The 20,246-nt window shown below is 49.8% G+C and overlaps 1 protein-coding gene across 15 annotated transcripts in view; it reads left to right on the top strand.

Annotated features, from left to right (window-relative positions):
- The window catches only part of MECP2 (methyl-CpG binding protein 2), an 86,648-nt gene extending 67,753 nt beyond the window's left edge, over nt 1-18,895 (top strand). For 11 of the 15 annotated variants that reach the window (XM_072743608.1, XM_072743605.1, XM_072743607.1 and 8 more), the window contains 2 exons: nt 13,025-13,375; nt 14,749-18,895. In XM_072743608.1, the coding sequence (XP_072599709.1) occupies nt 13,025-13,375; nt 14,749-15,832 (1,435 nt within the window). In that variant the 3' untranslated portion in view covers nt 15,833-18,895. The remainder of the gene's footprint in view (nt 1-13,024; nt 13,376-14,748) is intronic. The other 4 variants (XM_072743614.1, XM_072743616.1, XM_072743615.1 and 1 more) reach the window with 1 other exon arrangement.
- The last annotated feature ends 1,351 nt before the right edge of the window (nt 18,896-20,246 follow it).

Genomic DNA, 20,246 nt, shown 5'->3' with positions numbered 1-20,246 from the left:
CTTCTCTTCCTTGTAGCATATTCTCTTCTTGGTGGAAGACTGCCTTTCCTGAACCATTCCCCCCCCCCTTTTTTCTTTTGGTCATAATATGTTTGCAGAGTTACCATGTCATTTCCAGATACTCTGTTTGCTTTGGTACAGCGGGGGCGTTCTTGGCTTTTTCTTCCTAGTCTCTTGGCATCCTATCTCACTGCTTTCTCCTCTGGGCTATCATGAGCTTGGTATTGTGTGGTCAGAGAGAAGTTGCACACTGGGGGAGCTGCACCCTTGGGTAGTCTTTGGCAGTATCTGGATTCTTTTCTGTCCCAGGAATTAATTGTGTTAAATGTCTTATACCAAGGTTCATTCGAGCTGCTTGAGGGACATATATGCTGTTCCCACGAGATGCAGGAAAGGGCAGGCCCCAGGCTCTGGGTGGTTCCCTGGGTCTTTATGTACCCAAGAGCGGTCACCTCCTACAGAGCCCACCTGGCTTGCTGGGCACCTCCCAGCAGGAGATTCTATAGTTCCTGGGTCTAAATGGAAAAAGTGACAGACTCCCACCCAGTTGCTTCTCTCCAGCTTATTGGCTAAGGTCTTTGGGTATTTTTGGCTCCCCAGCATGGCTTCTGGGGTGAGACAGGGGCAGGAGCACCAGTAGGCTGCTGGGTAGGTTTTATGTCCTTTGCCTTTGTTTGATGGAGTCTTCCCTTCACACCTCCTCACACCTTTGTTTCCTGGTTTTATTAGGGACTGGGAGAGGGCAAGTCTGTGGGAGGTTTTAACCAGCCATTTAAAGCTAATTCTCTAATCCTCGTGGAATCGACTCTGTTGTGTGGCGTGTGATGCAGTGGTCATAGGAAGCAAGTAACGGCCCTGTTCTCTGTACTTCCTCTGGCTGTTCACAGATGCTTATTCTAGGTAAATGTCAGGCTCTGAAGGGAGTTCCAGTAGGCTCTGGACTGGAAGAACAGTATTCAGTCTTCCCATTGTATTTTCTCCCTGGTTAGTGTTTAGACATAGGGAAGTAACTGACTTTGCTGATATTTTTCTTGTCACCAGGTGTGTTACTTACTTTTTTACCCAGTCCCCAGAGTTGTTGACGGGGTAGAGATTTAGTCCCTCCTGCTTGTCCAAAGCTTCCCCATGGCTTTGAATCCCTGTCATCCGGGCAGCCCCAGTGGCCCAGCGGTTTAACACTGCCTTCGGCCCAGGGCGTGATCCTGGAGCCCCGGGATCGAGTCCCACATCAGGCTCCCTGTATGGAGCATGCTTCTCCCTCTGCCTGTGTCTCTACCTCTCTCTGCCCCCTCACCTCAAATAAATAGATAGATAGATAAAATCTTTTTTAAAAAAAAGAATCCCTGTCATCCAAAGCCAGGATGGTGTAGTATAGAGGCCCAGGGTGCTGCTGGGGAGATTGGTAGGATCTCCATCTATATCTGTGTATCTCTGGATGCTCCAGCCATGCAGGCTCACTGGAGCACTGCAGCCCTTCTCTGCTGGCCCCCTTCTAAGCAGTGCCCCGGGAAACCTCTCAGCCCTTACTGGCCCTTCCAGGTAAGGCACTATTCTAGGCCCTCCATTTGCCACCAGTAAACTAAGCTGCACTTCAGCTAGTCTGGCTCTAAGGTCCTGTTGTTCTTGAAGACTTCCTAGGGCTCTTTTGGGGAATCCTATCTGCAGTCGTCCCTGCTGGGTCCCTCCTGTGCTCCCATGTTTGAGTAGGGCAGAACTGCACAAACAGTACTTCACTCACATTGAGTGAAGCTGCACGGTTTCTACAGCACTCTCAGAGCGCTTCAGCTGTTGGAGGCACCCTTATTTGCTAGTGCTGACAGAGATTCCCCCCCCCCTGCTATTTTTTATATTTTGTTGGCCATTTCAGTGGGCTCAGGTGTCATCACTGGGAAAAAGAAGTTTGTTAGGAATCCATATAGGTGGCCTACACTAGTGAGAGGTACAATAAGGAAAACACAAAGTGAGCTCTTACAGAGATTTCTTTCCCATTACTAGAGATTTATTTTCCACCCCTTTTCCCCCAAAAAACACAGTGCCTCTCTTGAAAATTTATTTTGGCAAATATTCTGTTCTTCGATAAAAGCAGCCAACGCTTTGATAAAAGCTTGTAAAACTTAACTACATAAAGTATACAGAGGTAAGAAGAAAACAATATCAGCAGAAAAGTGGGAGAAGCAGCAGCTGTGGGAATGTATTGCTGGGGACCAAAAAGGCAAGTATAATGTAAGTGCCTATGCAGACTGGCTGTTGGTATCGTGAGGACTGGACAGTGTCGTGGGGGCACTACAGGCCAGGTGTCCGACCACTCATGCAGAGGATAAACATGAGTGCCCATGGCGTGTAGGAGCAGAGGCATTGGGGAATAGGATGGGAGAGAAGTTGCTAGATGTGGAAGCTCAAGAATGGAGAGCAAATTCTAACAGTATAGGCTTTCCAGGGGAAGAGAGAAAATAGCAGAAACATCAGTAATGAGGATTGGGTTCTTGGTTTTCTCCGGTTCTTATCTCATCTGGCCAGTTCCCTCTACAGTTGCCTTCATGGGGACAGGTGGTGGGGAAGCCAACCTGCTTGGGTTTCAGTCATGATCCACAGCTTCACCACCTTTACCGTCTTGGACCCTTTCCTCCCCCACCCCACCCCCCACCGCCCCAAGCAGCTTCACATTGTCAGGCCATAGTGTTGCCATTGCATCTATATTCTGGAGTTCTTCCCCTACCTCTCAGTAGCTCCCCTTTTACAACATTCGTCAAAATTGCTATGATTTCAATACTGACTCTGCCCAGAAGATGGTCAGCACCAGGAGAAAGATAAATGGATGCAGGTAGGGGGGTGCCTGGGTGGCTCAGTTGGTTAAGCATCTGACTCTGTTTAGGTTCAGGTCATAATCTCAGGGTCTTGGGATCCCCCCTCCACCCCTGCATTGCTCCACACTCAGTGTGAAGTCTGCTGGAGATTATCTCCCTCTCCCTCTGCTCCTCCTGCTCGTGTGTGTTCGCGTGTACTCTATCACTCTTGTTCTCAAGTAAAATCTTTAAAAAAAGAGAAATGTATGCAGGTAGAAAGCTTGTGTTCTTGCTGTAGCATTCCTGGCCCTAGCACAACTCATCCTCAGTACCTACAAGGTGCTTAAAGAATGTTAGCTACTGAATGAGTGGGTAGGTGAGACATTGCCTTGTGCCACTGCCTGTGGTCTTGCTGTGATGACTTCTGTTTAAAGCTTGACCCTACTGGCTAAGCATTCCAGAACGGAAGCAGTTTCTGCTGCCATACTTTACTCCTATCTAGTTCCAGACCGTTTTCATCAACCCCAAAAGAAACCCTGTGGAAAACAGCCTGCCAGTTCCTCCAAAGGTTAAACATAGAATTCCCATTTGACCCAGTATTGCCACTCTGGGCATAGACCCAAGAGAATTAAAAACATATCCATGCAAAAACTTGTACACAAATGTTCATAGCAGCTAGAAGGTGGAAACCACCCAGCTATTTGTCAGCAGATGTATGGATAAGCAAAGTGTGCTGTGTTCTTACAATGGATGTTTTTCAGCCATAAAACGGGATTAAGTTCTGATACATACTACAACATGAATGAACCTAGAAAACATGATGCTGAGTGGAAGGAGCCAGTCCCAGAAGGCCATATATTGTATGATGCCATTCATATGAAATGTCCAGAGTAGGCTATTCCATAGACCTAGAAAACAGATTAGTAGCTGCTGAGTGCTGGGAGTAAGGCCACCTGGAGGAATAACTGCTTAATGGGGATGGGGTTTCCTCAGGGGGTGCTGAAATGTTCTGTAACTAGGTGGTCATGATGGTTGTACAACATTGGGAATGTACTAAGTGTTGCTAATGGTAAATTTTATGTTATGTGCATTTACCGCAATAAAAAAAAGATTGATCAAATGCCCTCAGAATATTTAGCCAGCAGCCCTCAACTTGGCTAAATGCCTGGTCATTAAACTTTTTTTTATGTCATTAAGCTTCTTGAACTAAATTCTTTCCGACTGTCATGGTTACTATGTCCTGGGTTTCAGAGATGGCATTCACATCGGCTTGGTCTGGTCTAGCATATCACCCTCAGTCCCACGCTGGCCTTTTTCTCTCAGATGGACGGCAGAGCTGCCTGCCTGGGCTCTGTCTGTACCCAGACGGGGTTGCTTGGAGACAGCTGTGGGTTCTGAGCACTGCTTGGGCATCATAAATCCTACCTTTACAATTTGGGGTAATAGGCAAAGTCAGCTGTCATTTTAGTGGGGTGTTATAAAAATTGAGATATAATTCACATACCATGAAATTCATGCATTTAAAGTGTACAGTTCAGTGGCATTTAGAACATTCACAGTGTTGTGCAACCATCACCTCTATCTGGTCCCAGGACATTATCACCAATAAAAAAAAACCCTAACCTCATTAGGAGTCACTCCCTATTACCCACTCCCCCCAGCCCATGGTGATGACTAATCTACTTTCTGTCTCTGGATTTGCCTATTCGAACATTTCATATAAATGGAATTATATAGTATTTGTCTTTTTGTGGCTGGCTCATGTCACTCAGCATAGTGTCCCCAAGGATCATGCGTGTTGTAGCCTGTGTCAGAATTTCCTTTCCTTCCTTTTTAAAGCTGAGTAACATTCCATTGGTGGATGGACTGCATTTTCCTTATCTGTTCATCTGTCAGTGGACCTTGGGTTGCTTCTACCTTTTGGCTACTGTGAATCATGGCACTATGAACATGGGTGTACAGATATCTGTTCTGGTCCCTGTTTTCAGTTCTCTTGGCTCTACATCTAGAGTGGAAATACTGGGTCCTGTGGGAACTCCATGTTTAACCTTTTGAGGAATTGTCTGACTGTTCTCCACAGTGGCAGTGTTTGTTTAAACCTGCTTTTCTTAGCTCACGTGTGATGGACTCATGAAGACTGTATGGCACTGGGTGCCTTCATTTGGGGAAAGATGTACCTTTGTCAAGAGCTGTATTTTATTTAGCTTTTCAAAACACAGTTTCTCTTGCATCTTCTGAAAACTGGGGTATTAAAAAATACACTGAGTTCAGAGCCGCTGAACTTCAGGTTCTACTGCTATAGCCTTTGAGCTGAACCCCATTTGCTCTTTTGCTCCCCGGAGACCACTGAGACTCTCTTCCAGTGCCAGTTTGATTTCTCTCAGATCTTTAAAGGGGCTGAAGCTGGCATCTCAGAGTGTGGCTGCCTTTATTGATTCGTGCAGAGAAGCCTCCTTGATTCTGAGATTCTGTAGCTCATACTAAAGGTAGAAAGAATTGGAAGCACTGAGGGAATGACATTGCAGGATGGAAGGAGCCACTGCAAAAAGGCCATTTCTCTCCTCTGGTCCCTGACCATTCACCTGGGGAAGTGGCCACCACCTTGGCCTGATGTGTCATGGCCTTATCGTGGGACGTAGGCTCCTTCTGCAGCTCAGTGGAATGGGTGACTTGAAATGAATGGTGCTGAGAAATGCTATATCCTGAAATTGGCTTCATGCAAACATGACTGAAATGGGGCCGAGGATATTGCTGGAGCTCACTTTGGAGGGGGCTGGATTCTGATTCACGGGAAAAACACCTTTCTGCTGCTTTCAACTGCCTTTGTAGTCTTTCTTCTTTAATCTGAAAGCCTCGGGGATTGAGTAGTCCCTCCTCAGTCGCCATTGTCTGGCCAGCTGCACCTGCCAGCTGTTGGTTGCCTGCCCCCCTGTAGTGTACAGGAGCCTGGGGTCACAGGAGTGCCAGGTACAGCTTCTCAGGGCAGCCTTCTGCACAATTACTATAGGTTACTTTCATTATGAAAGTACAGGCAGTTCTTGCCATCAAACCCCTTGGGATACAGTAATTTGGCTCAAAAACAAGATTCCTGCAAACTGGTTTTCCTTCGCTAGATCAAAGAAAAGATTTGATCTAATGTTTGTGTTCTAGCAGAAAAATTGCTAGATGGTATTTTATTACTCAAGAGCCTTCTTTCCTTCCTGGTAGATATTTAAGGTTTGTGAAGGCCTTTCCGCTTCAATGTGATATGTATATTTCTGAAAAAAATCCCTGTGTTCTACAAATCACACAATAAAAAGTAAGAGTCATTATGGGAAAAATGGGAGGGGTAGACCACGCCAAACCTATGTGATTTGGTAATCAGAGCTCATTAACAAAACCAGTGACAAGTCTGGTTAAAATTCTGGTTAAGAGACCTAACACAGGGATGCCTGGGTGGGTCAGTGGTTGAGCGTCTGCCTTTGGCCTAGGACGTGATCTCAGGTCCAGGGATTGAGTCCCACATCGGGCTTTCACAGAGAGTCTGCTTCTCCCTCTGCCTGTGTCTCTGTATCTCATGAATAAATAATTTTTTTTTAAATCTTAAAAAAGAAGATGTAACAGGGTCACACTGAAGTGTCTGTTGGCATTTGTACCCAGTATTGCCATCAGCCGACCCTTTTTCGCTGTAACCCCCAGATTTGTGCTTCCTTCCATATGATGTACAGATTATATTACACAGTTCCTTTGACATTTAAAGTGGGGTCCTAGGCAGGGCTGCCTTCAGCAATGATCTTTTTTTTTTAATTTAAGTAACCTCTACACCCCAACTTGGGGCTGGAACTCACAACCCCAAGACCAAGCAGCAGATGCTTTTCCCACTGAGCCAGCCAGGCACCCCTTGTGATGATTTTTATATGAACATATATATACACACACACACAAACACACACACACATATACATATACATATATATATGTTTATGTATCCGTGTGTGTATATGTATATCTGTGTGTGTGTGTGTATATATAGCTTTGACACCTTCCCTTCATTCGCACTCACAGCTTCAAATAAAGCATAACACTGAAAACATTATAGTTCTTTGAGCCACTAAAAGAAGGTACTTCTATAAGATTTCCAGGTTTCCCTCTTAATGTATTCGTGTACTGTGACGGTATTCTCTTTGTTAGAAAACTCATCTGAAACTGCTTCAAAATATTACTCTCAACCTGCACAGCTTCCAGTTATATTTGATGTCATAACCTCCTTTTCAAACATGCTGCCATTTTAGTACCGTATGCTTCCCCAAGTCATTGTTGCTCCTTTACACTCCTAAGTGCTGCTTGAGCCTGGCTCTCCTAAGAGCATTATGCTGCACTTTTGACCCTCAAGGAGCTTAGCACCATGCCAACGTGGAACCAAGTTCCACGAATTCACATGGGGGAATTCACATTCTGTCAATGCCCCATGAGCACCCCTTTAGTGCCTTTGAACCAGAAGCCAGCACATGATTGCTTGTTGCCTTCTGCTGTTCTCTTTCACCAGGAGCAGTTTGCATACCTTTTTTCATGCTGCAGACAGTTTTGAAGACTCCAGTCTCACAGTTGAGGGGGATGCTCCTCTCTCTGGACTCTTCCAGTTGTTCCCTTATGTGGCCTCATTTACCCCTTCTTGCAGGATGGGACAGTGCTGATGCTCCTCATTCGTAGCACTTCGGCCTTGGTCGGTGGTGCTCAGTTTGACCACTTGTTAATGGGTCACCTGCCAAATTTCTCCATAGAACAGGACTCCCTACCTTCCTTCCCTTACTCTTGAAACTGTATATTCCTTACTTTTTCACTAGCTTACAAGTCAAATGCAAGCAAAACTTTTTAAACAGCGTCTTATGTAGTATCTTCTACAAGATTTTCAGTCTAGCGTTTTTCGTAGTTTCCACAGGAGGAGTGTCTGCAGACCTGATGCTGATCCCTGGAACCCGCCCTTGCAGCATAGCCATCCTCCATACTTCTACCCCCATGACCCTGCCCTCCCTGTCGCTGTAGATTGTCACTGCCTGTTCTCCCAGGCCCTCACTGACTGCCCCAGTCTTGTCTCTTGCCAGCCCAACCCACCAGTGCTTAGTAGGCTACGGTAGCACCTAGACTCATCATTTATTCACTTATCAGACCGTGTCTGCTTTGGGTGCTAAGCTGGCCCTTGCTCCTCAAAGTTACTGGTCAGAGGCATACAGTCATCAAAAGAAACAAAAGTAGTACAACCTCTGGGTTGTGATTGTTGTTTGGCACTCCTCTGCTTGGCGATGTGTGAGTGGAGAGATGACAATAAAGAAGGCATGCACCGTCGTGGGGTGGGGAGGCTGACCTACATAGTGGTGTGTTCCAAGTACACTGGGGGGGGGAGCATAGGGTGCCCTTGCTCATGGGATTGGAGAAGGCAGGAGCTGGGAAGTCTCCTCAGAAGTGCTATCTTAACCCAAAAGAAGATGGGAGAGAGGGCCAGCCCAGAACCATTGGTTGTACAGGGTAGGTGTCATTAGTCACTCCTCCCTCTAGGGCTAGAACTATTGGTATCACTGCCTACTATCACTGGGAAGGGTGTCACTATTTTTTTCATTACTTCTTTGTTTCCCTGACGAAACTTGGAGCTCGTGAAGACCAAAGAGTGATGCTAATTCTGCCCCATTTTCCCAGCCCCCAGCAGAGTCTGGCTCAGGGCGGTAGATGAACACACATCAACTCAGCCATGACCTCAGACGAGTTCCCTCATGCGACCACACAAGGGAACTTTGTGTGCTTCCTTCTCTTTTCATCTGTAACCCTGAAGAGTGGGATGGGTGGTTTTTCTGGAGATCCTCTGAACTCCAGAATATATGAACTCGTTCAGTTCTGCTACTCATTTGAAGATAGAGTGTGCACGCTATATATGTATATACATACATACATATACATATATGGTCTCATTCAAGGCAGGATGAAGAAGACTGATTTCTTTGAAAAAGTGTGTGTTTCAGCTAACTCCATAATGCCCTGGTGAGGAGGCCTCTTAGGGAGTTGGGTCACCTTGGGACCGAGTAGGTGGATTACCTGTTTTGCATCATTTTTACCTCCAGTCCGCAGCCAGTGGCATGGTTTCCAGGCTTCTTTGTGGGCACTTGTCATTTGTTTTTGCAGAGAAGTAGCAGTCAAAGTAACAAACCTGTGTGCCCCTCAATGCACAGAATTGAACATCACCATATTGTTGTAGCTGCTTCAAGTAATTTTAATTTAAAAGAACTAGGGCAGCCCGGGTGTCTCAGTGGCTGAGTGCCTGCCTTCGGCCCAGGGCGTGATCCTGGAGACACAGGATCGAGTCCCACATTGGGCTCCCTGCATGGAGCCTGCTTCTCCCTCTGCCTGTGTCTCTGCCTCTCTCTGTGTCTCTCATGAATAAATAAATAAATAAATCTTGTTTAAAAAAACTAAAAAAAAAATAAAAGAACTAGGGACAGGACACCTGGATGGCTCAGCAGTTGAGTGTCTGCCTTCGACTTAGGGCATGATCCCTGGGTCCTGGGATCAAGTCCCACATCAGGTTGTTCTCGGGGGGCCTGCTTCTCCCTCTGCCTGTGTCTCTGCCTCTCTCTCTCTCTCTCTGTCTCTCTCATGAGTAAATAAATAAATCTTAAAAAAAAAAAAAAGAACTAGGGCGCCTGGGTGGGTGGCTCAGTCAGTTGAACGTCTGCCTTTGGCCTAAGTTGTGGTCGAGCCCCGCACTGGGCTTCCTGTTCAGCGGGGAGTCTGTTTCTTCCTCTCCCTCTGCCTGCCACTCCCACTGCTTCGTGCTCGCATGCGCTCTCTCTGTCGGTCTCTCTCTCTCTGTCTCTCAAAGAAATAAAAGAACTAAAATATTACAGATTGAATTAAAGGCACTTTTATTCTTCATCTTAGGTGCTATTAAAAATTCATTTGTTAGACACTTAGGGTTTAAAAGGCAAATTTTGTTATGAATGTTTTATCACAATGAAAAACTTAAAAAAAAAAAAAACCAAAACAGTTCATTCAGGCCCAAGTCAAACTCTGAGCACAGCTGGGTCTCCTCTGTGGCTAGTGTCAAAAAACTATGTTCTTGTCTCCTTGAACTTCTAACCATGGATGTGGCTATAACCCCCATGTGTTCCTGGCCCAGGCTTTCCTGTCTTCAGTGGCACCACCATCCTTCCAGGCATTGGTGATAGTACTTAACTCATCCCATCCCCTCACCCACACCAGCCTTTCCTCGTTTCTGTCACTCCACCTCCTGGTCATTTCCCAAATCCTCCACTGTCCCCACCCTGGGCCATGGGAAACCACTGAAGAGGCTTCTCACAGGTGCCCCCTGCTTTCCACACAGCAAGTAGTGATCCTTTAAAGATAAGAGCTCTTGTCCCTTCCCCTGCCCAAGACTCCCCAGTAGCAATCTGACAAAGCCCTCCACATCCCCCTTGAGGCCGCTCTGCTGCCCAGAACCACCTTCTGGCACATAGCTGCATGATTCACCCCTTGCTTCTTGTAGGATTTTCTCTCTTTTGTCCCTCATTGTGATCCAGTCAGTTTGTTCTTTCAGATACTCACCTTGTCATGGTGTCATCTAGTGCAAGGAGTCCTTTTAGCCACCTCCTATGTCCTTTGACTTTCCCATCCTCTGTCCAAGCACTCCCCTGCCTTTCTGCCCTCACCGGCCACCGTAGAACCACAACCACCCACTTCTCCCAGGGCCAGCCTGGTTCCCTCCATGGATGCTGGACATGTTCCCTAACCCTGGGTGCCATATCAGGCCTTAAAATATGTCCCACTAAGGATATGCAGAGCAGTGTGGTCAGAGGTATTTGAAATACATCTTCTCTTTGGTGTGGTATCAGTTTGATACATGGTTCAGTTTGTTTGTGTTTGCATTCAGTACAGTAGGGTTTTGGTACTGTTTATTTTCTTTCTCATTTTGGTTATGTAAACTTTTACATGATTCAGAGAGGTCTTGCCTTGCGCCTGTACCTTAGCTCGTTCCCACCCATCCTGGGACTAGGAAGTACTTCTTCCCTTGTTTTTCATGTGAAAGGCATCCTGTGATCTGTAGGAGATCCAGAGGTGCTCCTTCTCAGCCCTCTCAGGCTGCATGGCTCTCCATGCTATAGGCATGGCATCGTCCATTCAGTACGTCTTTGTTAGTAGCTCTATGAGTTGTATGCAGTACTGGGTCAGGAAAAATGATGCCGTTACAAATAATATCATAGACTTAACCGTTTGGCATTTCTGGGGGTGTGTCTTCAGGGTAGAGTTCTAGAAGGGATTGACCTTGATGGCATCAACACCCTTGATTGTATCTAAGAGGCATTCCTGGGATATGTGGTTTGTACTTGACCTCGTGGATGGTTAAACTATTTGGGGAATATAAATGAGCGTTCTGGAGAAACCAGACCTTTCCCATGGGTGCAGTGTTGTCCGCTGACTCCAGGACTATCCAGGTTCCAGGGAGTAGCCATGGCCTTCAGCGGTGGCCCGTAGACTGGGTGGAAGTGGTCATTCCAGTTCATCTGCCACTCTGCTGCTGGCAAGCTCCCCTTCTCCCCTCTGTGATGGGGGACTACAGGCTATAGGCCACACCAAGCTTCTCAGGATTCTTCCTCAATTCCTGCTGAAAGGCTAATAAGACTGTGATAATTGAAAACTAAGCTCTGTGCTGCAGCAGATTAGAGACCCTCACTTTACAGCAAGAGAAGATCTCCTGTGGGCCGTGGGCTAAATCAGGGTCATCCTGGCAGCCATGCTTTAGAGTCCTGAGCTGCTAAAGGATGACCCAGGATAGGGAGGAACTCAGGGACAAGCCTGTATCCCAACCCCTGACCTGAGCTGTTCAGAAAAGGCATGTTCTCATGGTGCCAAGAGTCCTGATACTAACCCACCTTTGGAAGCTTACTGACATCATTTGAGTCTGGTTTCCAGTACATACCACAGTGCCTCCATTGGAGTCTCCACAGTGTGAACAAGGGGGTTGCTTGGGGTAGACTGGCCATGAGGCAGTGACCAGTGCTGACACGAGCCACATGGGACAGGGCAGCTCTAGGGCTGAGATATCAAGGACAGGAATAGTCTCATTCTCTTCTAGACTGAATTGCTGAGAGACCAGCAGATGGCTGGTTCCAAGCCTCCCCAGCGTGGGTGGTGTTCCTGCCCTCTTAGCCCTGCTTTAAGAACACCATGGCCAGACTGATTCCAGGGTCCAGGGCCTTTCCAGTGCACACAAGGAAGGGACCCTACCAGGTGGAGCCAAAATAGCAGGAAGGAACTGCTCTGTCAGTGTGAAAGCATAAGGAGATGCCCACCCTGGAGTGGGGAGGGTGCTCTTCTGTGCCTTTGTCCTTGTTCTCCCCTTCTACTGGTTGAGTGTAAGGCAGTCATGGCTTGTAAAGGAATGTCTGATAATAAAAGTTTAGCAGACCTGGGGTGCCTTCTCCTCACTCCAGAACCCTGGGCAGCAGTTTCTGGTTGCCCGAGTTGGCTAGTGTTTATATGGTGCTTTTGTGACTTTTCTTCCTCTGGGGTGTTGGTGCCTATTACCAAGATGAGGAAACTAAGGCACGGAATGTTGAGGTCACTTGCTCAGGTCCATGTTTAGAAGTTGCCAAGTCAGAATTTGAGCTCAGGTTGGGCTGGCTCCAAACCTGTGTGTTTTTTCCACAGCACTGTGCTGTGCCTTATCTCCCAAGGGGGTAGTGCTAGGCTCTGCCACCGTCAGTAAGTTGCATCGTGCTCCCTGTTTTATCAAGCACACATTTGAGAAAACTTAAAACACAGAAGCTATACTAACACCCAAGCCAGGTCTTTCGTGAAGAGTAGCCCTGGCCACATTTTGGGTGGGCAGCTCCCTCTCCAGTAGTCAAGGGCCTCTTGTCAGCCATGAAGTCTAGAGACTGTTGGGCACAGCTTGTAAAGTGGCCTCTTCCGAGGCAGTACACTGAGAAGCCATCTAGTGTTTCTACCCAGAAAAATACTGCTCATTCTCCTGCTTGTTAGGAGTGGGACTTGGGACAGAAGGACTCAGAGTGGTCACAGTGCAGGTAGGGTAAAGCCCAAAGCCCCAAAAGAAATCTTTGAAGGAGAAAGGCATCAGGATCTGGGTGAGCATCGGTGGGGCAGCCCTGTCTCTCAGAGCCCTGCCTGTGCTGGGGTGCCCCAAACCCGCCATTGCTTACTTTTTCTACAAATCGGTGTGTTCCCTGTGATACTTACATACTTATTTAACACTTCAGGGAAGAAAAGTCAGAAGACCAGGATCTCCAGGGCCTCAAGGACAAACCCCTGAAATTTAAAAAGGTGAAGAAAGATAAGAAAGAAGACAAAGAGGGCAAGCATGAGCCCCTGCAGCCACCGGCTCACCACTCTGCTGAGCCAGCAGAGGCAGGCAAAGCAGAGACCTCAGAAGGGTCAGGCTCAGCCCCAGCTGTCCCGGAAGCTTCTGCCTCCCCCAAACAGCGACGCTCTATCATTCGTGACCGGGGACCCATGTATGACGACCCCACTCTGCCTGAAGGTTGGACCCGAAAGCTTAAACAAAGGAAATCTGGCCGCTCCGCTGGGAAGTATGATGTGTATTTGATCAAGTAAGTAAGGGCAACTTCTGTCTCTACAAAGCAGGGAAGGCTGGGTGGGCAGGAGGCTGGGGCCAGGTGCTGAGAAACTAATGGGGATCCCTTAGAGTGGCAGCTCTTTTTTTACTCGATGATCAGGAAAATGTGTGTATATCACCCATCTTGGGCTGGGGGTGGCTTCAATAATGAACACCACTTGCAGACCCCTCCAGGTATGTTTCAAATGACTGTGTACAGAGGTCACCGCCCTGAGTGTGACTTTACCCCACCAGCCCTTGAGATCTTGTCTGGAGATGGCATTGCAGTAGGGCCTACCCAGGGCCACAGTGAGGACACAAGGAAGAGAGGTCACCTGGGAAACATTGAGGACACAAGGTCCTGCCCAGGCTGGTCCCAGAGGCCACAGGACCTGCCATGTGTAGTGGCCTGTGCTTGGAAGGCAAGCAGGGCTCTCTGGGTTCCTCTCATTTCCCAGCTGGGAAACATCCAGCTGATGGGCTCTTCTCAGAACCTGTTAAACAGCTCTTCTTTCTGTCAGTCATTCCGTGACTTGGCTTCATGACCCAGAAGAAGTAGGAGTTCAGAGGGCTCAGTCTACTCTCTGAATCATGTTGGGAAAGGTGAGCTCTCTGACAGGGCCTCTGGGGACACATTGGTGTCTCTTCATGTGCCTTTCCAACTGTCATTGGTGCATTTGTCCAGCTTTGGGCTGGTCATTGGGCATTTTCTATTGAAACAGTGTAATTCCCAAGCCAGAGCTTCAGAGGACTGAATAAATACATTTCAGTTCTGGCCCTTAGATGATCCAGAAAAGATAAACAGTTTTGGAAGGATATTTGCAGACATCCTCGTTTGGTCGCAGCAACTCTGAGAAGGGTGAACAAAAAGCATTATCCTACTGACTGATGAGGAAACTGATCCCAGAGAGGCTAAGCAGCATGCCCAGGTTCAGACAGAGAGGAGTGCTTTACTTACTGACTGGGCCCAGGCACCAACCAGCAGAATGCCTGCCCCTCAGCCTTCTGGCTCAAGCGGGTCTCCAGGCCAGGCCCCTTTGGGAGCCGGAGGAGGGGCCCTGGTGGTAGGCGGATCCTCAGGGGCAATAGCTGCAGAGCAGCTGACACCCAGCTGTTCTTGTCACTGGAGCACACCCTGTAGGTGCTCTCCGCCGCCCAGCAACCCAGTTGCTTTGTGTGTGACCATGCCCTTCTAATTTCAGCCCATTTTGGCTTTTCTCTAATGTGACTCTCATTCAATAGTATCATCAGGCAGGTCAATTGCAGAACGTCCTGTCACAGAATTCAGCACATTCTTCCTGCCCCATCTTTGTACATTAGCGGGGAAGCTTCTAATCTTTCTTTGTGTCTCTCCATTTGTTCCCACAGTCCCCAGGGAAAAGCCTTTCGCTCTAAAGTGGAGTTGATTGCGTACTTCGAAAAGGTAGGCGACACCTCCCTGGACCCTAATGATTTTGACTTCACGGTAACTGGGAGAGGGAGCCCCTCCCGGCGAGAGCAGAAACCACCTAAGAAGCCCAAATCTCCCAAAGCTCCAGGAACTGGCAGAGGTCGGGGACGCCCCAAAGGGAGCGGCACTGCGAGACCCAAGGCAGCAACATCAGAGGGTGTGCAGGTGAAAAGGGTCCTGGAGAAAAGTCCCGGGAAGCTGCTCGTCAAGATGCCTTTTCAAGCTTCGCCCGGGAGCAAGGCTGAAGGGGGCGGGGCCACCACATCAGCCCAGGTCATGGTTATCAAACGCCCAGGCCGGAAGCGAAAAGCCGAGGCTGACCCCCAGGCCATTCCCAAGAAGCGGGGCCGAAAGCCAGGCAGTGTGGTGGCAGCTGCCGCCGCAGAGGCCAAAAAGAAAGCCGTGAAGGAGTCTTCCATCCGGTCCGTGCAGGAGACTGTGCTCCCCATCAAGAAGCGCAAGACTCGGGAGACGGTCAGCATCGAGGTGAAGGAGGTGGTGAAGCCCCTGCTGGTGTCCACCCTCGGCGAGAAGAGTGGAAAGGGACTGAAGACCTGCAAGAGCCCCGGACGGAAAAGCAAGGAGAGCAGCCCGAAGGGGCGCAGCAGCAGCGCCTCCTCACCCCCCAAGAAGGAGCACCACCACCATCACCACCACTCAGAGCCCCCGAAGGCACCCGCGCCGCTGCTTCCGCCCCCGCCCCCTCCCCCACCTGAGCCCCAGAGCTCCGAGGACCCCGCCAGCCCCCCTGAGCCCCAGGACTTGAGCAGCGGCGTCTGCAAAGAGGAGAAGATGGCGAGAGGAGGCTCGCTGGAGAGCGACGGCTGCCCCAAGGAGCCAGCTAAGACTCAGCCCACGGTCGCGACCGCCGCCACGGCCGCAGACAAGTACAAACACCGAGGGGAGGGAGAGCGCAAAGACATTGTTTCATCCTCCATGCCAAGGCCAAACAGAGAGGAGCCTGTGGACAGCCGGACGCCCGTGACCGAGAGAGTTAGCTGACTTTACACAGAGCGGATTGCAAAGCAAACCAACAAGAATAAAGGCAGCTGTTGTCTCTTCTCCTTATGGGTAGGGCTCTGACAAAGCTTCCCGATTAACTGAAATAAAAAATATTTTTTTTTCTTTCAGTAAACTTAGAGTTTCGTGGCTTCAGGGTGGGAGTAGTTGGAGCATTGGGATGTTTTTCTTACCGACAAGCACAGTCAGGTTGAAGACCTAACCAGGGCCAGAAGTAGCTTTGCACTTTTCTAAACTAGGCTCCTTCAACAAGGCTTGCTGCAGATACTACTGACCAGACAAGCTGTTGACCAGGCTTCTTAGGGTATGCCTGCACCTCCCCTCCCACCCAGACCTTCCCCCACCCCCCATGTGCTCATTAGGGACAGAGAGTGGTTGAGAGGACACTCCCAGTCTCAGCTCTCCTCTCCTCCCGCCCTGCCCCACCCCCATCCCCCAGCTCCTCCACCTTCCCCATCCCTACCCACATTGGGACAAGGAGGTGTGAGGCAGGAGAGACAGTTGGATTCTTTAGAGAAAAAGACAGAGGTGGCCAGTGGCTACAGCCTGTGTGATCTCACCCATGGTGGCACAAATCTGGCCCCACGCCAGCCCCAATCCAAAACTGACTAGGACATTTCACAGGACAGGGAAGTAGTACCTGTTCACTCCAGTTCTGGCATGGCTAGGAGGGAGTCAGTCCTTTGAGCTGCTGGGTGTAGACTGGCCTGAGCCAGAGGAGAGGATGGCCGAGGGCCGTTCTCCAGTGGGTGGCGAGAGAGAGAGAGAGAGAGAGAGAGAGAGAGAGGCCGTGGAAGCAACGGGACAAGGCGTAGGCAGGCTGGCCCCGGGCTCCTGGGCTCCTCCGGGTGGCACAGAGCAGTGGGGCTCATGGAATTCCTAGTTGCTCAGAGCAGTCTGTGACTGGTAGGTAGAGGCCTAGTGGACAGGTTGGGGGGCCAGGGGGAAGTAGGGGAAAACGTTCTTCCAAAACTTTCCAATTCTACTCCTTTAGGGACAGCTTAGAACTATTTGCACTATTGAGTCTTCATGTTCCCACTTCAAAACAAACATGCTCTGAGAGCAAACTGGCTTGAATTGGTGACACTTCGTCCCTCAAGCCACCAGACATGACGGTGTTTAGAACTACCTGGATCTGTATATACCTGCGCTTGTTTTAAAGTGGGCTCAGCACATAGGGTTCCCACGAAGCTCCGAAACTCTAAGTGTTTGCTGCAATTTTATAAGGACTTCCTGATTGGTTTCTCTTCTGTCCTTCCATCTCTGCCTTCTTTCATCCATCCTTTCATTTCTTCCCTTCCTCCTTCATCCCTTCTGTACCAGGTACCCACAGTTCCCAGCTTTACCTGAGCTGATGCTGGTCAGCTCAGGCCCCCAGATCTCACCCTGCCCTTGGCCTTCCCACTGCCAGCCCTAGCCCCGACCCAGCCCATTCTGAGGCCTGAGGAAAACCCGGGCTCTGCTGAGTCCACCTGGCCCTAGCACCCTGGCCTCTCCGAAGGGCAAGAGAGCAGCAAGATTTTGCTCTCTGAGGGAGCTCCCTTCCCTGGTCAGACCCTGGATTCTGGGCCTTCTCGACCTTCTACCCAAGAAAAGCAAGCAGGAGAAGTTGGACAGATTTGGATTTGGAAGCTGAGGGTAGCACAGAGGCCCCCATGGCCTGCCATAGTCACCGAGTAGCCCAGCCCTGACCTTGGCCTCGCCAGGCCCAGCCAGCACAGTGCAGTGCAACGGGGTGGCAGGTGGGAAGAAACGCAGACGCCCCAGACCTGAGCTGGGACCGGCACCTAGACCCCTGGCCCCTCGGCCCCTCCTATAAGTTAACCATGAGTTCTTTTCTGATGGAAAATGCCTGGCTTTTGCTTGCTGGAGACTGGGTGAGGCCAGCATATCACACATCTCCACATCTGTGCCAGGGGAATGGTGTGGGGGCCGAGAGGCTTGGGTTTGCTATGGGTGTTCATTGATCAGTCTCCACTTAGGACCCCATCCTGTCATTCTGTGTTCAGGAAGTCCTTATCTAGCTGCATATCTTCATCATATTGGTATATCCTTTTCTGTGTTTACAGAGATGTCTCTTATATCTAAATCTGTCCAACTGAGAAGTACCTTATCAAAGTAGCAAATGAGACAGCAGTCTTATGCTTCCAGAAACACCCACAAGCACGTCCCATGCGAGCTGCTGCCATGAACTGTCAAGTGCGTGTTGTCTCGTGTATTTCAGTTATTGTCCCCTGGCTTCCTTACTGCGGTGTAACCATGAAGGAGTGAAACATCCTAAAAACCGTCTAGCACTTCCTTGCCAGTCCTTAGTGATCAGGAACCATAGTTGACAGTTCCAATCAGTAGCTTAAGAAAAAAAAAAACAAAACGCGTTTGTCTCTTCTGGAATGGTTAGAAGCAAGGGAGTTTGCCCCCATTCTGTTTGCAGAATCATAGTTGGCCTTTGTAGCATTTTTGTACCCATTTCCTTATGCTGCAAAAGCAAGTCCCACACCAGACCCGCTCTGCTGTTGACCCTCTGGGCTTCACTGCTGACTCCTCCCCAGGAAAGGAAGGGGGGTCGGAGGAGGGGGCGAGTCTTTCAGGACCCCTCTTCCTTTAAGGACAAAAGGCTCCTGACCCCAAAGTGGCCTCTCACTCCTGGCACCCACAAAGGATGCCTAGCCACACGAGTGCAGTGACCGGCCAGTTTGCCGTGGAGACACCGGCCGTTTTGGTCAGTTGGGTTTTTATCCATTACGCTTAGCCCAATGGAATGTGACTCCCGGAACCAGTGTCAAGAGCTGGCCTCTCCATCAGCTCAGTACCATCTGGTCCTGGGAAGAGGAGTGCAGGGCCCTCCATGCCTCCCTTTCACCTGTGACCATTCAGGGGCTGACCGGGCATTGGTGGTTGAGAGCACATCATTTCAAGTGTCATTTTCTCTCGGCCTGTCCTGACCTGCAGCCCCTGAGGCTCCATAGGGTTTTCTCTCCTTACGCCCTTTCTTCCACATTCCCTCTTCTTCACCTAATAAAGGCATCACAAGTAAGTCACCATTAAGCAGGTCGCCTTGGTGGTTTGTTCCCCTGGCAGGCAGGGGCCCTGCAGCTGCCGTGCCACCCGTGTCCTGGGTCGGGTTGACAGGAGTTTGGAGTGAAAGCCAGGCAGTGGGGTTCTCACCAGCCGTATCCAGCCCAGTTTGGGGGTGTGACCTCGATTTTGTGTGTACTTGAACATCATGAAGATGGGGGGCATCTTTTAGGAACTGTGTGAAGAATACAGAAATTGACCCACAGCTCTGAGACACCTGTTCACCTAGGTCACACGGTCCCTTTCAGTCTCTCCAGCCCTCGTTCTAGTTGGTAGTCACTACCTCCTCTCCCAACAGAATGCTGTATGTCCTCAAGCTCCTCTCACAATGCCCTGCCCTGCCCTGCCCATTGATGGGCCTGCCCTAACCAGTGCAGTTGCTGGCCTTGACGTGGCAGTGAATCAGGGCACTAAGCCACAGCCAGGCTCTGAGACAGCTCCCTTCTGCTGCTGCTGCATTCCCGTATCAGAAGGCACAGGCGACACCTAGAAATGCCCCGTTCCCCAGTCCACCAGTGCCAAACTACCCAAGGACCTCAGCCCCCTCCACTCCCTGGAAGGTGAAAGCCGTGGTGGCGGCCCAGGGACACTGGCTACAGTCAGAACCTGGCTTCTACCCTTGAGGTCCCATGCAGGTGCGGGCAACACTGTTCAGGGGCACCATTCCAGGTGAGAGGCCACAGACTGTGGCACCAGCACCCAGAGCAGCCCCAAGTTGTCCCCTGTCCCTCTGCCCAGCTTTTCATTGCTGTGACGCGGATCATGAAAGAAGGGACTAGCCTGAAACAAACTGCCATGTTTGATGGGAAAGGAGTTTCTTTAGCTGACAGGACCTCTGGATCTAAGTAACTTTTAATAAGCAGCCGAAGCGCATGAGGGAGCAGAAGGTATGACGTGAACTCACCAGGTGGGGCCCACTGGATCTTGCAGAGCCGAAGTGGGGCCTGGCAGCCGAGCTCTGTGCCCCATTTCCAGAGCATTTCCTCCCGGCTCTCTGGGCTGATGGAGCCAGGGAGGGTCACAGGTGCCGGTCTTGGAGAAGCCTTTTTCACCTCCTTTCCCAGCCAGTAGCCCCGAATTGTTGTTCCCTGATGGGAGTTTCACGCACAGATTTTAGGACTGATGGCCCGGACCTCAGGAAGCAAGCTGTGTCTAAGAGCCCTGTGGGCGTTTGCGTAGCCAGATCCCAGAGTCCGGGCTCATGGTGTTGGGGGCGGGGGGCGAGCATGGCAGCGTCGCCCGGCCTGTGGTAGAGCCCCGCTCCCGTGCCCCTGTGGCCCCACCATGTCGCGTTCCTGCTCTTACTCTGTCCTCTGTAAGG

Source organism: Vulpes vulpes, chromosome X, assembly GCF_048418805.1.
Source record: "Vulpes vulpes isolate BD-2025 chromosome X, VulVul3, whole genome shotgun sequence".
NCBI lineage: Eukaryota > Metazoa > Chordata > Mammalia > Carnivora > Canidae > Vulpes > Vulpes vulpes.
This window is presented reverse-complemented; position numbering and strand designations above follow the sequence as displayed.